Here is an 18994-nt window from a genome sequence, read left to right on the forward strand (position 1 = left end):
TCAGGTTAGAACTTAGCCTCACTTTTCTGCTACCAATGCAATCTCATTGTGCCACTACTAAACACAGGGCTTGAAGGCTGCCATTATGTCCATATTGAGTTTTTAAATATACAGCAAAAGTTATTAATCCATTTTGATGCTATTAAATGTTTGTTCAAATCATGTTTGTAAAATGGAAAAACACTCACTCTTCTCATTCTTCAATTATATGTGAATATTCTTGTAATTTATATGTTCAAAAATACTGATTGTACCTTCAAAATCTTCTTCATGTTGGGAAAACAGCTCCATCTATTATTAGAGTCGGTGGTAAACAAGTGAGTAAGTTTGTTCATTTTCTTCTTTTTATTTTCAATGCATGAATGGTGTCTAATTAAATGCTCCTCAAATAGTCATATTAAGTTATTAAAATAATCTAACTTGATGAAATCAGTCAGAATCAGTTTTAAACTTGTGACCTTAGTTATGGCAGAAAGGCCTCAGAAAGTTGAGCTGCGTTCACTGAAGCCTGTCTAAGATCTTTTCATCTCAAAAAACTACCAGGCAATGCAAACACAAGTGCAAGTGCACAAGTGCATTTTTCATGCACTCTGCATCTGGAAGTACGGTTCACATGAAATAAACATACCATATACAGTATCTGCCAAAAACATAAGAAACTCAGTAAGGAAGAAAATTCTTGTTGTTTTCTGTGAGGCGTCTATAACCATCATGAAACTCCTTTAATTCATAAAACACTACTAAGACTTTCACTCCAAGTGATGCAACGAAAATACCAAAAATACAATATTAGCTCGGTGGTTTTAAGTAAACAGCAGTAAAACATGAGACAACACTGATGACCGAGTGATATTGAACTGCATGTATGTGTGCGTGTCTGCTTCAGGTGGGTGGTAATGTTATCTCCCCTGAGTAGGAACGGCGTTGCCATAGCGCCCACCGTTAGGGCTGGGAATTCCAGGTCAATCTCTGTCACATGACCACTCCTCTGAGACTGGCATGAGTGTATTTGTGTGGGCATGTCTGTGTGTGTCCTTTATTGATTATGGAGTCTAGGACCTGATTCACTGAGAGGTTTATATTTCTTCATTCATAAGAGATAGGAAGGAAACTGAATAATAGAAAGAATACTTTTATCCATCTTTGTTGCTAACTTTCCTTCTTCTGGTAATTTCAAACAAGCCAGAATCCAACAGGTAAAACACATTTTCTTGTGTGGAAGAAAAGTTTAATAAGAAGTGCAAAAGCTGGGTACAAGTTTCTGTTTCAGTGCAGTCAGAGGAGGAGAACATACTTTAACTTTATTTTATTTAATAGGGAATGTTAGAGAAGATTACTTTAAACTTGAATTTAGCATTTATTCATATTGTCCTCTGTATCTCAAATGTTGCTGCTGGGACAAATAGTTTTTCCTCCAAAATCAATAAATGGCCTTCCTTTCTTCTTGTTTAACTTTGAATTAAATTTATTTACTTCTTCACAGTCTGCTTCAGTCTGGCATCTACACAACTGATAAACTTACTTTATAACTAACACTACTATAAACATAATTTACAATGACACTGTGACTATTTTTTATTTTTTTTTATTTTATGTTTCTCCTCTCTTTTTGCCAGATACAGCCCTTTATCTTTTTCTAGTCCATCAGTCTGATTTGTTTTTCATTTACTGGCCTTGTTAAATAAATCTTGACACTGACAGCCAGTTTGGTATTAAAAAGGAGCTTGAAATTTACAGCATTTCACAATAGTTTGACCACACCCGGGAACAGAAATGTCCATGTCACAAATGAAGTACATCCAGGAGGCTAAGTAAATAAAATGCCCCGATAACATGTCAGAAATCTGAGGACTTTAAAGTTGATTTCCTCCATAAAACTAGCTGAGGGAAATAAAACTATCTCGGCTTGTCATTACCTGTCCTCACCACTGACCTGTGGGTTGACCTTTATGACACGGGAACCGCTGAGGAGAATAAACGTCACACTGTAATCTATCTAACGCACAATTCTCCGGCAGATAACAGAATTCAGTCCCATTCTTTTGTTATCTGTGTGGGAAGAAAGAGCAGCTTGGTCCCTGCTCGCTGGTTAATAAAAGTTTTATTGTAACAAAACAATGCAGACAAACTGAACGTGGTGTTCTCCTGCAGGCACCAACAGTGTCACTTACACACTCATAGTGCTGTGAGATGTTTTGGATGCCACCGATCTACGTTTAAATCCAGTTTCACTCGTTATCATGTTTTATTCTCAGCTATAGATTGAGGAAGTGAACTGCTGTTCTGTAACAGAGAACCTTTTTAGTTTCTGAAAGTTGACATTTTTGGAGATAAGAGGATTTTCACCTGCAACATCAACAAATTGTCAATATGTGTGTAATACAGTAACTGTTTTATCAGAGTTGTTTAATCTGACCACTTTAATGTCAAACACCGTCATTTTTTTTTTGTTTGCCTCCAAAAATGTGTTCTTTTCTGAGTGTAGGAAGGCCTCTCAAAAACAGTTTACCTCATTATGGTACACTTAATCTCTTTTTAATTCTTCTTGCAGTGGGAGTGATGGAATTCTTTTACGGCTCGATACATCAAACCGACCTTAAATTTACGAAGCTCATGTTTCACACAGTGCAGTAAGACTATAAAGGCAGCTCTTTCACGATCATTTGATCAAGTTGCTGCGGTTTTCTAAGCAATATTCAACACAACACGACAAAACTTTATTAATAAGGACAGACTTCCCCCTCAGCTCGCTTGTGTAAAATCTGTACACATATCACAGTCCAAGTTTAATGACCAAAACATAAAACGTATGCTTCAGACACAGAGAAAGAGAGGGACAGAATGATGTGTGCGGTTCTTTTAGATTTTATACACCTCCAGATTTTCTGTTTTGGTTTTGAGAGTCCAACAAACCCACACGTCCCTTAAACCAACCTCTCTCTTGTGCTTTCATCTCCTCTCACATACTCATTTAACACCTTTAAGCCTTCTCCTATCAGCTACAGATGTACCAGTCATACTTTCCAAGCTTCCAGTATGTAATGAGATGGTTCGACATAGATTTCTGCAGGTTAACAAAACTAAACTGCCAGTACGTGTGATTTTTCTTCTTCACTTACACATATGAAGTTAAGTTGTGAGAAATCCAAGAAATTTGCTTGTAGTAAGTGGAAATTACCATGCAAGTCATTTCAGAACCGTAGACTTGATGGTATTTTCTTATGTGATGTCAATGTTTCTTTCTTCTTCTTTGCTGTATGCGTTGCCATTTCATGCTGCAGTGACTCAGTTTCTCCATCATGATTTTGTTTAAATTAGTCTCTGTCAATATTAGAACAATGTTCTTCACTATGAATCTAGTGAATCTGAATTAGTTGAACTGAATGAAAGTGAACCATAAGTCCTCGATACACTAAACCCTTATTGGTTGAGAAGAGCAGATTTTAGAGATCAGGGTCAGCTGGAGAACAGCTGCTGGTAGAGATTCAGTGTTTTGCTCACAGCATGTTGAGGGGCTGAAACTGGGTCTCCTGAGGTCTACACTTCATTACTGCTATAAAATATACAACTTCAATGAGGAAGAAGAGGTGTTCCTTCTTGATTTATGTTATTACACAACATGAAAAAGAGTTTTTAATTCACATCTTATAAAATTCACCTTTTGTTTTACAAGCCGGTAAATCTTTAGTGTTCTCTTTGGATTACACAATAAAACAGGAGTCACTGACAGATAGGCTGAAGTCTAGCTACTGATTATGCAACCTGCTGCTCTCCAACACCCTTAAAACACACAAACACTATAGTATGACTGTAATGAAATGCAACGCAATGCCTTACCTTTAGAGGCAAGGCCTTTACTCAAAAATACTACAACTATAATCAAAACAGGATCTCCAAATCCATGACCTTTCCATGACAACTGCATCAGACACCCAACATCACCCTTAATCTGCTGCTCTTTCTTGAATTATTGATGTTTTTCAGTCTGGTTTTGGCTACAATTGGGCTGAAAAAGATCTTATGCAATGAATATATGAAACATTTTGGAAAATATAATCTGTAAAATGACCCACTTACAAAATTCCCTCTATTCCCTGACTTCCTCTGAGAATTGAGCCAATTCTCTGACTTTCCCTGCCTTCAGAGAGACTGCTGCTCTTAACATTAATATTTTGTTTTCATCATGTAGCTGATATCTTTATCCAGAGTTACTTACAGTGAGCAAATCTGTAAAATAAGCACTAGCATTACAATGTAAGTTATTAACAGTATTCCAGGAAAGTAATCCATGTGTCAAACTCCCTAATATATGCAGACTTTCCTTGTGAATTCCCAGACTTTTGTATGGAAAACACATATCAAAACCTCATTCAGTGATATTCCTGAAATTCCAGGGACACAGCTGAACCTGCTCTACTGAGTTACAACCAGCGAGCATGTACAGGGCTCAGCGTCTTGCTCAAGGCCACTTCAACAACACACATGGTTACTGTCAGAAACACACACACACCTGCAGTTTCAGGGCTCTAAGCAGCCAATGCATAACCGAACCTCATGCTTTGCTTTCAGTGTAAAATGTTAAAGGCCAGTTTACAGACAGAAGGGCCACAGTGATTCTTAAAAGGGATTAAAGATGCCTGGTGCTGCAGGAAATGGTACCAGGCCCACTTTTAGATTTCTGACCTGAATCCCTGCAGCAGAAAATGGAGTTGGTCCCAAACCTCCAGGCTGGGATCACAGAAAATGCGTGTGTGGAGATGTGTGATCTGCTCTTACATGAGGTGGCAGTCCAAAAGAGTTTGAATATTGAAATAAGGACAAAGCCAACTGGACATCTCCAGTAAAATTAGGCCATGGAATTCAATTACCCATTTGAGCGAAACACATACACACCCACACACAAGGTCTCCACTGATTCCAAATTTGTATCAGTAATTGAAACAAACTGACAGCCACAAAAACGACATCTGCGTCTGAACTGACTGACAAAGCTCTGTAACCTCAAACAACCAACATACTTTCAGTAGGAAAACAACGCACACGTACACGAGTCCACAACCACATCTACCGCATGGAAGGAAAGTTTCTGTGAATTCAACATTTTCCACTTCATGAGCAAATTCATACAGGTTACCTGAATAGAAAAAGCAAGAAAAGACAAAGCCAGAGAGAAAATAATATTAAAATGATAGCTCACAAGCAACATAAAAGAAAAAGAAAAGAAAAGATAGAAGCAGGTGAATTCCTTTTCCTCCATTTCTCTTCTCTAAAAACAGCAAGAAATAGTTGGGAATATCTGCCACCAGAATTAAAAAAGGCATACACCCTGAGAGTGAAGGGTAGATTAAAGAGGAAACAAAAGAAAGAAAGACAAAAAAAAAAGAGAAAGAAACAATATGACTGGAGAACAGACCTACCACCGATCTGGGAGTTCTGAGAGGTCTGGAATGGGCGACCAAGCGAGTGAGGGTGTCCTCCTCACCCGGCCGGTCGACTACATGAGCGTCGTATGCCACCATGATGGACACCTCCTGCATCATCTTGACTCCTGATTGCTCCAAGCAGCAAGGAGGAGGAGAGGATGAATAAGAAGAGGAAGAAGGAGGAGGAAAAGTGGTGGAGACGGAAAGGAGAGGAGCGCAGCTGACAGGTTTTGTTTCTCTCAGAGAGTGGAGGAGGCAACTGGCTGCTTTCAAGAGTCCCTCAGGAGCTGAGCCCCGCCCACGGAGAGGAGGAGGGGCGCGGGGAGCGAAAGGGCAGTACAACACACCTGTTTGTCTCTCTCTCCCCCTCTCTGTAACGCTAGAAGTGTATGACAAAGGAGGAGGATGAGTTTGCTTTTTCTTCCTTTCCACTGAGTGAGTATTTCCATCTCTCTCTTGTGCCTCTCTTTGCTTCACTCTCTTAGTCTTTCTTTCTCTTTTGTCAGTTGCAGTCTCAAGGTTTTGTTTTTTCTGTTTCCTGCTGTTGATGAACATAAAGATAAAGGTTTGTTTAAAATGCTTGTTTACATATCTATACTGTGTGTGTGTTTATGTGTGTGTGTGTGTGTGTGTGTCTGAGGTTAAGAGACATAGGAAGGAAGTTGTCAGATCAACCACAGTGACTTCACAACTGCACATCGTTCCAACGGCTAAAACCCAGGAAGTGAAGTGAGAGCAACTTCATGGCTGCCCTGGACGATGCCTGAATATACTGTACAGTAGCTTTTTCCCACAGAATCTATCTATCTATCTGGCTCCTTCATGGAAGTCATTTGGAGAATTGTCACTCAGAGAACAGTGACACATGAAATAAGGGAGATTTACCTCCAAATGTACGCTACTGTGACCCAGTAAAGCTACTTGTCTCTTGCCTTGGTGTCTACTCCAAAACAGATTTGATGTTGGAACACTGCACTTATGCAATAAGTGCAGTTTGCCGTCATTTGTCATCATTTTAAATTTATGAGGGCCAGTTTTTTGAGAAAAATTCTCTACCACTAACAAGCAAATGCACATAGATGAATGCATTACAAACACATCTGAATTATTTATCCAAAATACATAAATAATATAAATGACATGAATAAAATAACATTCTTTAAAATATATTATGAAATAATATATATGAATAAAAAATGGATGACTAAAAACATAGAAAGAAAGAAAACTCAATCAGTTATTATGTGTAGCTTTGTGACTCTATATCTTTACTTCTCTATAAACTACAGTGTGTAGGTCTCACTACACACATCCTTCCCTCCTTTTCCTTCTCACTCTGTTCTCAGACTGTTAAAGTTTAGCTTTTCTGTTGGGAGGGATTTGGTAAAAACCGGATTAATCAGTCAAACCCTGAGCAGCAAATGAATATACGACATTTCTCTCTTTTTTTTTTTCCTGAAGTCCTGAAAAGTCATCACCCCAGCTGCGGTCCGGCGGATGTTTAAGGAGGCTGAGAAATTCAAATTCTTCCCATAATCCCCAGAAAGGCTAAGCCACCCTACTACCCGTTGTGCTCATCAAGCCAAGGTGCCAGTGAATTCTTTCGCTGTTTTAAGCAGCTTACAGAGTTCAGTTGATCCGATTTAGACGTTGACAGAGAAAAATATGTAAAAGGGGGGAGTGAAGAGAAAGCAAAGTGGCTTGGACAAGCTGGTTTTCCCTTTTGCTTTGAAGGTGTTTGAGCATGGCAGGTCTTCCAACATTCTTCCAAGAAAAGTAGTATAGTTATTGACCGCCTTAATCTAGAATTCACCACACGACGTCATGTACAAATGATAACAAATGTATTCATTATGGGTGGAAAAGAGAATCATTCCACTCTGGTTCCTCTCTTTCCTTCTATTGCTAATCCTGGCTGACTGGAGAGTAGATATTCATTAAGGTGTGGTACCAGCATCAGCTTTGTCGGTCTGTTGCAATCACATTCATGTTGTTTGACTTTGTCTATAGACGATGAAAATTAATTAGCTGATCAATATTCCACAACAAGTTTGATAATCGATTAATTGTTGAAGTCATGTTCCAAGCAAAAAATGCCAAACATTCACAGGATGCAATGATTTTCTACTTTTATCTGCTTAATAATCAGGGTGCGATTTGCCGGGGGATTTGCCTCCGGTTTATATATCCCAATGATTTATGCTGTGTCAATCATAGACCATATAAAAGATCTAAAATAAAAATAGACTATTTAAAAAATCTAAGTAAAGGGCTGAAATGTGAGAACAGTCAATAGTGCAAACAACATTAAAATCAGAAACGTTAGCGCTCGTGCTCGTGTGACAGTAGAGATGACATGGCGTCTAGGCTACGTGATGACACAGTAAATGGAGCAGGGGTTGCCTCCTTCCCTGCTCTGAGATCTGCAGAGATATGGGTAAAAGAGGGGCGACACACCACATATGTTGCCTCTACAGGAAAGCATAAAAAGAAGACAGAAGTCTGTCATCAAAGCAGACTTAGTCTGACAAGTAGGTATCTACTGTAGCCTATTTATTTTTATGATGACAGCACATTATGCTATTGCATGTCGTGATTATTTTCTAGTCAATATTAAAGTTTTCTGCTCGCTATGCATAGAGCTAAATTAAACAGAGACCGGTAAGGATGACATTAAGTGTATTGGCACGTCTGGCTGACAGGCAGTATCCACAGTACAGGAAAGAGTGTTTCAGGATTTAATTCTGGCATATTAAATTAGCATATAACCGTTTGTTTTGTTGTTTATGATCACATCTCCTATGTGTCTGCATGAGGAAAGGACAAGGCATGAACTTGACATAACATTTCATAATTGTTTTATTGAAATTCATACTTATTTTATAAATGTTACTGTAACAGTTGCAAGACATAGCCTAATGTGCTTCATAGTCTGTATAGGCCCATATAGGTTTAGATTTATTTTCATGAATAAAAACGTTTCAAAAACATCTCTCGCTCTGATTTTTTCACAAATTGTACCCTGATTATAATCACTGTAAGTTAAATACCTTTAGATTTTGGATTTTATCACAGACAAAATAAGCAATGTCAACCTTTTTTAACATTTTATTGCAAACAATCGCTTGAAAAAAATACCTAAGTGATAACTGACGATAAAAATAACTACTAGTTGCAGATGTAACGTGATGTGATTTTGCATGGAGATGTGGGACGGATGTGATAAAAGCGCAGCATGGTGGATAGTGTGACAAGTCCTGGTGTGGAAAGACGGGATGTGGGATCCATGTGTGCAGGTGTAGTATGCTGTGAGATGATGTGCCGTTCTGTGTTGTGATGTGAGGCTTTGTGACGTCGCCTTCTTATTTTTTCTCTCTTTTGTGCTGTTTTTTTTTCTTAATCTCTCTTTCTGACTGACTTGCTCTATATACTTCTATCCGCAGGGAAAATTCTATTTTAAAAGTTAAAAGAGTGACTGCTTTAAAAACCTGACAGATGAAAAAAGACATTTTTGAGTTAAGAAGTTAAAGAACTCAGAACATGCACACAGTTTAAATGTGTAGACCATGACAGTATTTTTCTCTCTTCTCTCATGAATATTATCTTTGAGTTGGTGTTTTGGTCAGTCGCTTCCTTGTAAATGGCTGAATCCCCTTAAATTTTTTTTTACCCAGAATCAAACGTGGTCTAGCCCAAGGCATTTCCCAGCATTCCCATGGGGTGAATAGATGTTTGCAATATTGCTGTGATCTGAGCAGGAAAATGATAAGAGTTCAAGACCCAATCAGATAGAATGAAGATAATGTGTGTGTGTCATGTGCAAATAGAGACAGACACACAGCTCTGAGTTAATGCATGTGATGTGTGTATATGAGTGTGTGAGAAAGACAGCCTAGAAGAGAAATAAACTCAACAGAGTAAGTGTATTTAAGGCTTGTCTGAGAGAATAGAAAGAGAAAAAGTGTGAGTAAATATGAAGAAACTGAGGAACAGCAAGGTAGTAAAAGATCAGCGAGGGATGATCAAGAGATGAGCAGAGAGAGACATGAAGTTCTTCTGTCTGTCCTCAGGCTAAGTCTGCCTATCTGACAGTCCTGTTTGAGTTCATTTCATCTCCCTGCGCACAGTCTCTCTCTTGTCTGGATGTCCCTCGCTCACTCCTCTAAAGCAAGTATGTTTTGATGGCATTTTAAATCAATTGCTGCTAGTATGTGTGTGAGAGTGGATGTGTGTATGTGTGTGTGTACTGTGCATGTGTGCGTGCATGTTAAGGAGAGTGTCCATAATCATGTAAAAGACTGTAAATGTGTTTACACATACAGAAGGGGTAAAAAAGGAAGGGAAAAAGTCTGAGTCATATGCTTTGGCCTTTACAATCATTTGGAGCAAAATCTCTCTCTACACCACCATCATTAACTTCTCCTTTCATTTGTAACCAATACAACACATATACAAGTTTTGAAAAAGTACTGCTTGTGAAAGTATGTATTTGTGAGTTTGCGTGTCTATGTCTACATCTGTGAGTTTGTGTGTTTATGCCTGTGAAAGTATGCGTATTTCAGTTGGTGAACATGTACAGTATGTGTGCGTGTGTTGGCTAAATGACATGTTATATTGCTGCAGGATTGCGCAAGTGCCATAAAGCTACTAAACCACCAGAGATAAACAGTGAGTCACAGCGCAGGATATCCTGTATGTTAAAAAAAAAAACACAAAAAAAAAACACAAAAATGCCCTAACAGAGGGATTTTGAGCACCTAGAACCATGTGTCCTGCCAACATGCCCTTGAGCATGCACTACATCACAATCTGTCTTCTCACTGTATGAGTGACTGGATAAGAGTTGGAAAATGCCAAAAATGTAAAATATTAACTGTATGTAGATACAACAAGACACAAGGAGAGTAACAAGAGCACAAGGAGAGGAGGGTGGAGGGAGGATGATTATCTCTTCCATCTTTCTCTGTCAACTCTTTCCTTCCTCTGTCATAACACAGTCTGCTGACACACATATACACGCGCACACACACACACACGCGCACGCACATGCACAATGTCAAATACACTGTGTACTCCTTTCGGTCTCTGGTGACCTCAGCAAATTCCCTAAATGCCAGCAGCCTCATTAAGGTCAACAGGAGGATGATAACGTGTGTGTGTGTGTGTGTGTGTGTGCATGTAAGAGAATTTCAGTGAAAACACAGTCTGTATGAAAAATATGACTATCCTTTGAAGCCTTCTTTTATCTGCTGAAGTTAGACTACTGCTCAGACCAATGAGCGATAATACACAACCAAGACCAATAAAAACAGAGGAAAGAAGCAGCAACAATAACTTTTAATATCTCACATTGCAGGAAACACCAGCCAGCATAACTAAACTATATGTTAAAAAATGCAGTAATTATCTGAGACATTTTCCTCCCTCTCCGTCTGGCTTCTCAAACACACATATCGATATCAAGTTCCTAAAAGGTTTTCTGCTCTAAATACTCGTAACTTCTTCCTGCTGCACAGGAAGTGATGCGTTTTACATTTCAGGCTTGTTTGGAATACACAAATGAACACATAGGAGTTGGAAAGAGCAGTGATGAACTCCATGCCTAAAGACAAGTTAAATCTTTAGCAACAGAAAGTCCCTGAAAGTCCTCAGAAGATCTAACACCTACTCTGTATGATTTACAGCTAATCTCTGTAAAGTGTAAATAAAACACAAATAACCCTGACTCTGGACACCAAATACATAAACAGGAAAAGATACAAATCATAAACATCAACACAGACACCAGTGTACAGTTCAACACTCAGTTCAAGTGCAGTTAACCATTTACATCCAAGATTCAATGTACTGTGCATGAGCCAGGGATGTCACTGTGGTAGAAAATACTCCATACTGCAAGCAGAAGGTCAGGGAATCAATTCCCACACCAGCCACTACTCCATATCCTTCAGGACCTCTGACCCCTCTGATAACATGTATTTGTGTCTCAGTGGGAGATGCCAAGAACGGAATTCCTTATTGTGTTGCTTGGACTTATCCTATAGTGAATCCAGGAACACTTGCACACCAATGTTGGGGTTTTTTTTTGCAACAGTAAGGACATTTAAGCCTTTTCTCACTTCATCAACAGACTATTCTTGGTTTTATGATTCAATTTTGAATTAGGCTGAAGTTAAGTAGTGGGTGAAAGTAAGGAATATTCAAGTTTAGGTATTGCAGTTGCGATGTGTTTCTTTGTAGAGGTCCTTACCTTGATGTTGCAGGCCTGCTCCATAAGCCTGCGAGCATTCTCCGCGGCTCTGTAGCGTTTAGGGAGCTGGACTCTGAAGAACTTGAGAGCCCCTTCAAAGTCCGCCTGCAAGAGATCCTCTTTAGACGTCTGGAGGGAGACATGAGGAGGTGGGAGGAGAGGGGAGGTTTTGGTGGAAAACAGTAAACAAGGGATGGTCATTAAGAATCGGACATGCAGAGCACAGAGTAATCTCCAACACATTCTTCTCAAGTGCTGGCTGTCATTAGACCTCTACATTTGGTGTTATGAGGCTATTGACTAAACAATTTGATTAAGGTAATGTTGATCTGTGAGAGGCATAATTGATTTTGTTAAGTTAAATTACATTTAACCAATCGAGAGCACTGTGTCTCTGACAAAAATCACATCTTTCTCTTATGACAAAGGCATCACTCCATGCAATGAGAGAATAGTTATGCTGCAATTCTGCTCCTGAAAGATTAAAACATTTATATGAGATTCATAATTTTAGAGTCAGACTGGGTTTATCCAATATCTTGTCAAATTGTATGATACAAATGGTAACAATTAATATTTTACTCATCCATTAGATCCACTTTTGTAAAAGAACAGCTGCACTTTTGTTTTCTAAACTCATATCACTTGTCCCCTACAGTGAGAACAGCAGTCACTTTCCATTATCTATTATTGGAAGCTGAAAGCACCTCATATTCCTGTCTTGATGTTCTGTCACATCCCATCCTCCCATTCTACTGGCGTTCACCTTGGGAACAATTTTCATCATGCCTTTTAGTTCTCATTTCCTTCTCAGGTGTGTCCTACAGGATCCTTGTGGCATTGAAAGTGCTTTATTTATCATTTGTTGCTTGGTTATTCTAATATTGACGTCACAGTAAATTATTCAGGATAACAGCATAAAAAAAATATACCACATAAAATCTAACCAATGGTGTGGGAGCCTACAGGTTAGAGAATAATAAGCCTTTGACAGGAAAGTGAATTGTTTGAAAGGTAGCACTCCCCTCCCTCAACAACAACTAATAAAGCTGCATTTCGGCAATATACAAAATCTCTGACTACTGCAGTGCAGTTGCTCAGTGGCTGACAGCATGAGACTGGCACCGTAGTAGGCAAATGAGTGTGAATCTGTGAAATTATATGAATGTAGGGAAGGGTGATTTTGAGAGGAGCATGGAGTTTTAACAGCAAGTGTTAAAAAAACCCCAAACATCAATATCACCATCTTGTGGTGTAAAGATGCACTGACATTAGAATCTATCCCAAGATATTATGGACATCAGAATGTGACTAGACCATGGTATAACTATGTTAAACTTCTAAATCTAAAAGGAGGTTATGGGGACAACTACCATGAAATTCTAGGAGGCATAAGTATGAGACAGTGGGGACAGGTGTCCCTTTTTGATTGACATTTGCATTCCAAGAGCTGCTTCTTGTATGAGTTTTCCATAGATATCTATTCATGCAAGATTCAAGGCTAATAGCAGAAAGCATAGGCTAGCCATCTTGTAAATACTATTTTAGGCAGTTGGCTGGCACATCGATCTAACATAGCATACAGAGAGGTCCACAGCAGAATGTGGAAGCTTCAGGTTCGGAGGATGTCAAGGGTCATGGGTCAGATGCACACAATGATGCAATAAATATTTCTTTAGCCAAATAATATATGTGGAAAGACAGAAGTAGTTTTTTCTTCTCCCCATGCACTGTCATCATAAATAGCTCTATAAAACACATGTCAAACTACAACCACTCCTCTATAACCCTAAACCTGACCAGCCCTGCATGTTCCGTGTCTTTTATCCAGTTTCTCTGTTTCCTAGTCTCCCCTCTCTCACCGCCAGCAGCCTGGGGACGAAGAGCCGGTGTCCCATCCCAAGGAGACCCATCACTTTGCAGAAGGAGTCGTCTGAGGCCTGACTGCTGTGGGCCCTCTCCTCTGCCTTTCCATCTCCGTCCTCCACTGCCCCGCGCACTGCTGGAAGTTGCAGATGGGGGGTCAGGGCCGGTAAAGGAGGAGGAGAGGGTGGAGGGGAGGGTGGAGGAGATGGTGGTGGGGTGGGGCAGGGTGAGGGAGAGGGGTGGTCCCGCTCCGGGGCCAGGGTGGCAGATGACTCCAGCGTGTCGTCCAAACGTCACAGTGGGTTTCTCTGAGTTGGAGGAGGGATGGACTGGGAGCAAAAAGGTTGGTATGTGCAGTCAGTTTAGGTGATCAGAGAGCTGTGTTGGGGTCAGTGTCTAGCCCCACTGGCTGAGTCCTGGTGAACAAGGTCACTGACCTACTGGGGAGAGAAGTTGATATTGCCACATCAGGCGGTGTCACGACAGACTGATGTTCAGGATGCCAGCTTGGAAAGAAACAAAGAGATGTTCATAGGAACAAACACCACAGGAGGCACAGCCCAGGCATCCAAGGCAGTTCATCTGGGCACCAGACAATTTGGACAAGTGGACAAGACGTTAGTGGAGGCCACTCAGCTTGCACCACTGTCAGAGCCCAGTAATGACCACCAGGTGCGACAAAATTACAGTCAGAAAATGACGTATTGATGCTTCCTTTTGCATAATGCTGAGTCTTCCAGCTACCTGCCAGACTCACTTTGAAATCCAGTCACACTACCCACTCTCATCTTCCTGTGCCAAACTCCCCCAACCAATTCAAATACAGTATCCCGTTGCCTAGCAACAAAGCTGCTCCACACGTGGGCTGCTGCTCCGGCAAACAGCAGTGATGGATAAGTACTCCACCTTTTTTATTTTTCCTTCGTTGTTAGACTTCAAAGACGGAGAGAAAATCCCCCTCAGTCCGCACGATTGAGTGGCTTTAACGCTCAAGGCTAGGTGCATGTGAGACGACACATCAAAGCAGTTGGTACGTTTTTGTACGACGTTTCTAAATGGGAGGCCGCACCTGGTATGAAGCTGACAGGATTTTTAGCTTTCTTTGAAATGTAAAATGGCCTGAAAAAATAACAGCATGGATCCTTTTATATGAAGAGCTCCAGTCTAAGCCTGAGCAGGCGGTCCTGACGACATAGCAGAAGCAGAGATGTAGTCTGTTAGCGAGGCGGTATGGCACTTTTCTGCCTTCAGGAGATGATGATGCGCTGTGTGTTTGTGTTGGTTTATGGCTGACTGGATGCTGAACTCGTTGAGTCAGATTCAAGGCAGCGATGCACAAAGAACAACATGAGTTTGGAAAGAGGGAGTAAAAGAGAAAAAAAGTGTGCTTGCCATAAGCCTGTTAGCCTCTCGGTATTTTTGCTCTCCGTCACTGATATAACCTTCCGTTTTGAACTCTGACCAGTTCCAAAAGACAGCATGACACAGAACAGTAAAAGCACAGTCCAGTCAACAGCTCCAGTGTGGACTCCATCGTCTGTTCCTCTGGCAGATTTCCATTAGCGGCAGTAGCAAGGCATCCGGTCTATAGCAGTCGGTATATCCTTTAGATAGGAAGCCAGCTCCATTAGATGAGAATTCACTTCTACCTCTCAACAACACAGGCTAAATGGATGAGTGTTTGCATGAGTGTGTGTGTGGTTGTGCTATCAAGAGTGATGGTTCTGGCTATCAGCTGGGGCGAGGCAAAGCAAAGAAACCACACAGTGTTTCCCCTCCACCGCCTCTGTCTTTTTCACTCTCTCTGCCTTCCTCTCTTTCTCTGACGCTCTCTCCCTCTCTCTCTCTCTTTGTGATGCTAACAGCTAATTGCTAGCAGTTAGCAGGGGCGGCTCCGTTGCAGAGGTCTGGTTGGTGGACAGAGGTAGTGTGTTGGAGAAATACACAGCCAGCCGATGCCAGAGGAAGAGAAGGCAGGGGTGGTGGAGTAGAAGGTAAAGAAGAGACAGAACGAGGAAGTGAGGGAGACAAGAAGCTCCAAGCAGGAATCCATGTGAGGTAAAGATGAAGAGGAAAGAAAATTAAAAAAAACAAAAACAAAAACACAAAGCTTTTCTCCTCCACGTCCAGATTGCTAACGCTATAGCTTATGTTCCTGTTGTGAAGAGTGATGTGGATGGCGTCCGCTAAGCAGGAAAGGGAGGGCGGTGAACACAGATGGAGGGAGGGGGGGTGAGAGAGGAGAGGAGAGGAGGATGGATGGAGGAGGGAGGGGGGAGCCTCAGGGGAGAATGCCGTCATGCCTGGCCAATAGGAGACAGGCAGTGGAAGCCCCTTCCTCCCTCTTCACATCCTCATTTGTTCTCTCTTTCTAACCATCACATCCACCACATGTGTCACTCTATGACACAGAGAATACATTATTGCTAAAATATAGAGCGGGAGGGCTTTTTAAAACCAAACATGTATGATTCATTTAGAGAGGAAAGCCTGAATGTATAACTACTGTATGTTAAAGCAAACTCTGACTTGTATTAATAAATCTGTAAGCCAATCTGTAAACATTGGATTGGCTTTACCAGTTCTATTTTAGGCTATGTTGGTGTGTAAATATAAATGTGGGAAAATATAAATATTAGACAAAGACACAGTATTGGCAGTTAAATTAAATATATAAGGACTGGTTATGGGGAACAAACAAACTTGATTAGGGCATCGTAATAATAATTTGGGGCTATTTTCTGTCTCTTTTTTTTCTAGCATCATACTTTTCCATCAGTGTCTGTTATAACACACTGCAAAAACTTTAAAAGCCTCACAAATAAATATAAAAAGATTAATTAATTAATTAATTAACATAAATAAAAATATATTAATAATTGACTGGAAATATTTTTAGGTATGAGCTGATTGGGGGTTGCGAGCCTCCATGTTCCTCTTAATGGTTAATTGATAAATACGTTTGTGGAAGTAAAACAAAAATTATCATTTTGGTTAACTTGATGATCAGCCATATTGTCTTTTTGGATTTTTCAAACTGTGAACCATGTTAAGTGATTTTATGTTCTATTGACAATGAGCTTAAAATTGCACTTCAGTGTGAATTTATTTTACCTGATTTCCACCAGCTGGATAACTTCAGGGATGTTTAAGAGAAGTACAGTACATCTTTGTTCTTTGTGACAAAATTTGTGTGTAAAATCTTGGAAACTACCATCCAGTACATTTCATTTTAAGGCATTAAGATTTTACAGATGCCACGTCACAAAAAGTGACACTTGAAAATTGATAAAAATAAATTAATAAACAAAATCAAACATGGTTCTGAGACATTGTGTGTTATTATTAGTAAAGAATGTATTTAATATGCTTCAATACTGAGGCACAGACTACATGATAAGACAAACATGCGTTGTTTGTGTTTTTTTTTTTTTTTTTAAGTTTCATCATGACTTCCACACGACTGTCCTGACAAATTAATATCCACATTGAGCCACCAGACAGCAACATGCAATATGACACAGTGATTGCCAGAGCTCATCGATCCAACCCACCACAAGCAGATCTGGTAACACAATAAATAGAAATTCTACACCACTCTGTTCAGACAACATGCAATGTTCAAAAAAATATGTTTATTTAAATATGGTATGTTTATTTATTGTAACATGTTTTATTTTGGCTTTCTTTCTTTTTTAATTAATTATTCTCACTTTCTTTTCCAATGACTTGACAAAATTTATACTTTATTTTAACTAAAGTAGTAATATTTACTCTTTTGTCTGTCTGTTGGTTGTTTAATAAGATGTGTTCCTACATGTTTCTGTTAAACCACATCCAACCTTTTTTGTAATGGACAATTTTCTAATTCTAAATCTGAGATGATACACCATTTTATCAGTTTCTCAAAATAAAGGTCGATAAACCTTCTAGCTTAACACATTATTTTCATAGGTTAATAAGTTCAGCTTCGGACAAGGAGGATGTAAACAAATAACATTATCTAAATTCTTCCCGGACCTGGAGATAACTAAATACACGTTGTACAAATTCAGCTTTAAACAACATAATGGTAATTTAATAAGTTGAAAGGCATGACTCCATAAAATAAGTCCTCCACAACACACACACACACACACACACACACACACAATTCTGGTCACTGTGACATAGACTGGCTTCCGTCAGGACACTTAACCCTATTGTTTAAATGAGTCTTAGAGAACATATCATTGTCCTCACTTAAAGATGCAGTTTCTGTCTTTGGGCATTAGGGGGCGACAAATGCCAATTAATTGCAATGAACAAACGTCTGCCTTTTTCTTAATTCAAATCCAGTAACCCAGTAATCAGTCTGTTCTACCCATAATCACTTGTGTTCGAGGGTTATTTTCTCCTGCAAATACTTACAGCAATGCAGCTTTGACACTAAGATCTGCATTCCAAGGGCAAAGTCAAAGAACTACACAAATACATATCATGATGCACAATAAAAAACATTTTCTCAGGTGATCTAGACTGAGATCTTTTAATAAAGCAAAAGGAATCTAACACTAAGCATAACTTGGATGGGTTATGCTTAGGGTTTTATAAGGGTTTTATACATGTAAACTGATCAGATAGTTGAGCTACTTTTAAATGGATGATTTTAGATAAATGAGAGAATGAGGTCAGTACTAACCTTGAGCAGGGCCAGGGCTACATTGAAGATGATGTTCAGACCCTGGAACAGAGAGAGGAAGAATAAGATGTAAACTCAAAAACAAGTAGAAATAAACCGTCATGTTCAAGGTATGTGGAGGTTGTTGGTGAGCTCAGCTTTCCCTTGACTGAGAACTTCCTCACTGCTGCTTGGGAGAGAGTTTCAATTCCTTTCCTATGCAAAGACGTTTTCCGGTATTTAATGAGGACATCTGAGTTCATGACAACTTATATGCTGCAGACAAATTTCCTGTTCTTCCAGATTTAAGATGAAAAGATCGGACTTTTATCAGAATATTGCAACAACTTAAAGAAACACAAATGACAAAAAAATTAAAAATCTGCACTTCGATTAAAGCTGTCACTGCATGTTTGCAAGAATTACGACCACTTGGGAATTTTGTCAATTGTTTCTGAAATATATAAGTACAATAATTAAATGTTAAGGTGCCTTAGCAGCACAAAGGAATCCTCACTAAGAGCACTGAGTTAAGTCTTTAACAATACAGACCAGAGGCACAGTAAAAGTGATGAGAAGGGAAAATAGCAAAATATAAAACAAATAAAGTTAAAATTTGACTTTGTTTTAATCATACATGTATTATATTTTATATAAATTATTTATTCCTGGTGATTACTGTTCAGGGCAGATCATTGTGTTATGCAGTTTTGTTTTTATTCACTGATTTATGTACATGTATGCTGTGATAATACATTGCATTTTTTTTTTTTACCTCCCTTGCCAATACAATGC

The 18994-nt window shown here is 39.5% G+C and overlaps 1 protein-coding gene across 4 annotated transcripts in view; it reads right to left on the bottom strand.

Annotated features, from left to right (window-relative positions):
- rabgap1l (RAB GTPase activating protein 1-like) overlaps positions 1-18994 on the bottom strand; it is a 159434-nt gene that overhangs the window by 43234 nt on the left and 97206 nt on the right. For 3 of the 4 annotated variants that reach the window (XR_006096984.1, XR_006096985.1, XM_042416860.1), the window contains exons 18-19: positions 18221-18262; positions 11674-11802 (exon numbers count right to left, since the gene is read on the bottom strand). Coding sequence is in view for 2 of the 4 variants with exons in the window: in XM_042416860.1 (XP_042272794.1) it covers positions 11674-11802; positions 18221-18262 (171 nt within the window). In the remaining 2 variants the exon portion in view is untranslated. Of the gene's footprint in view, positions 1-5417; positions 5638-11673; positions 11803-18220; positions 18263-18994 lie in introns of those variants that run through there. The other variant, XM_042416861.1, reaches the window with a different exon arrangement.

Source organism: Thunnus maccoyii, chromosome 7 (genome assembly GCF_910596095.1).
Source record: "Thunnus maccoyii chromosome 7, fThuMac1.1, whole genome shotgun sequence".
Lineage (NCBI taxonomy): Eukaryota > Metazoa > Chordata > Actinopteri > Scombriformes > Scombridae > Thunnus > Thunnus maccoyii.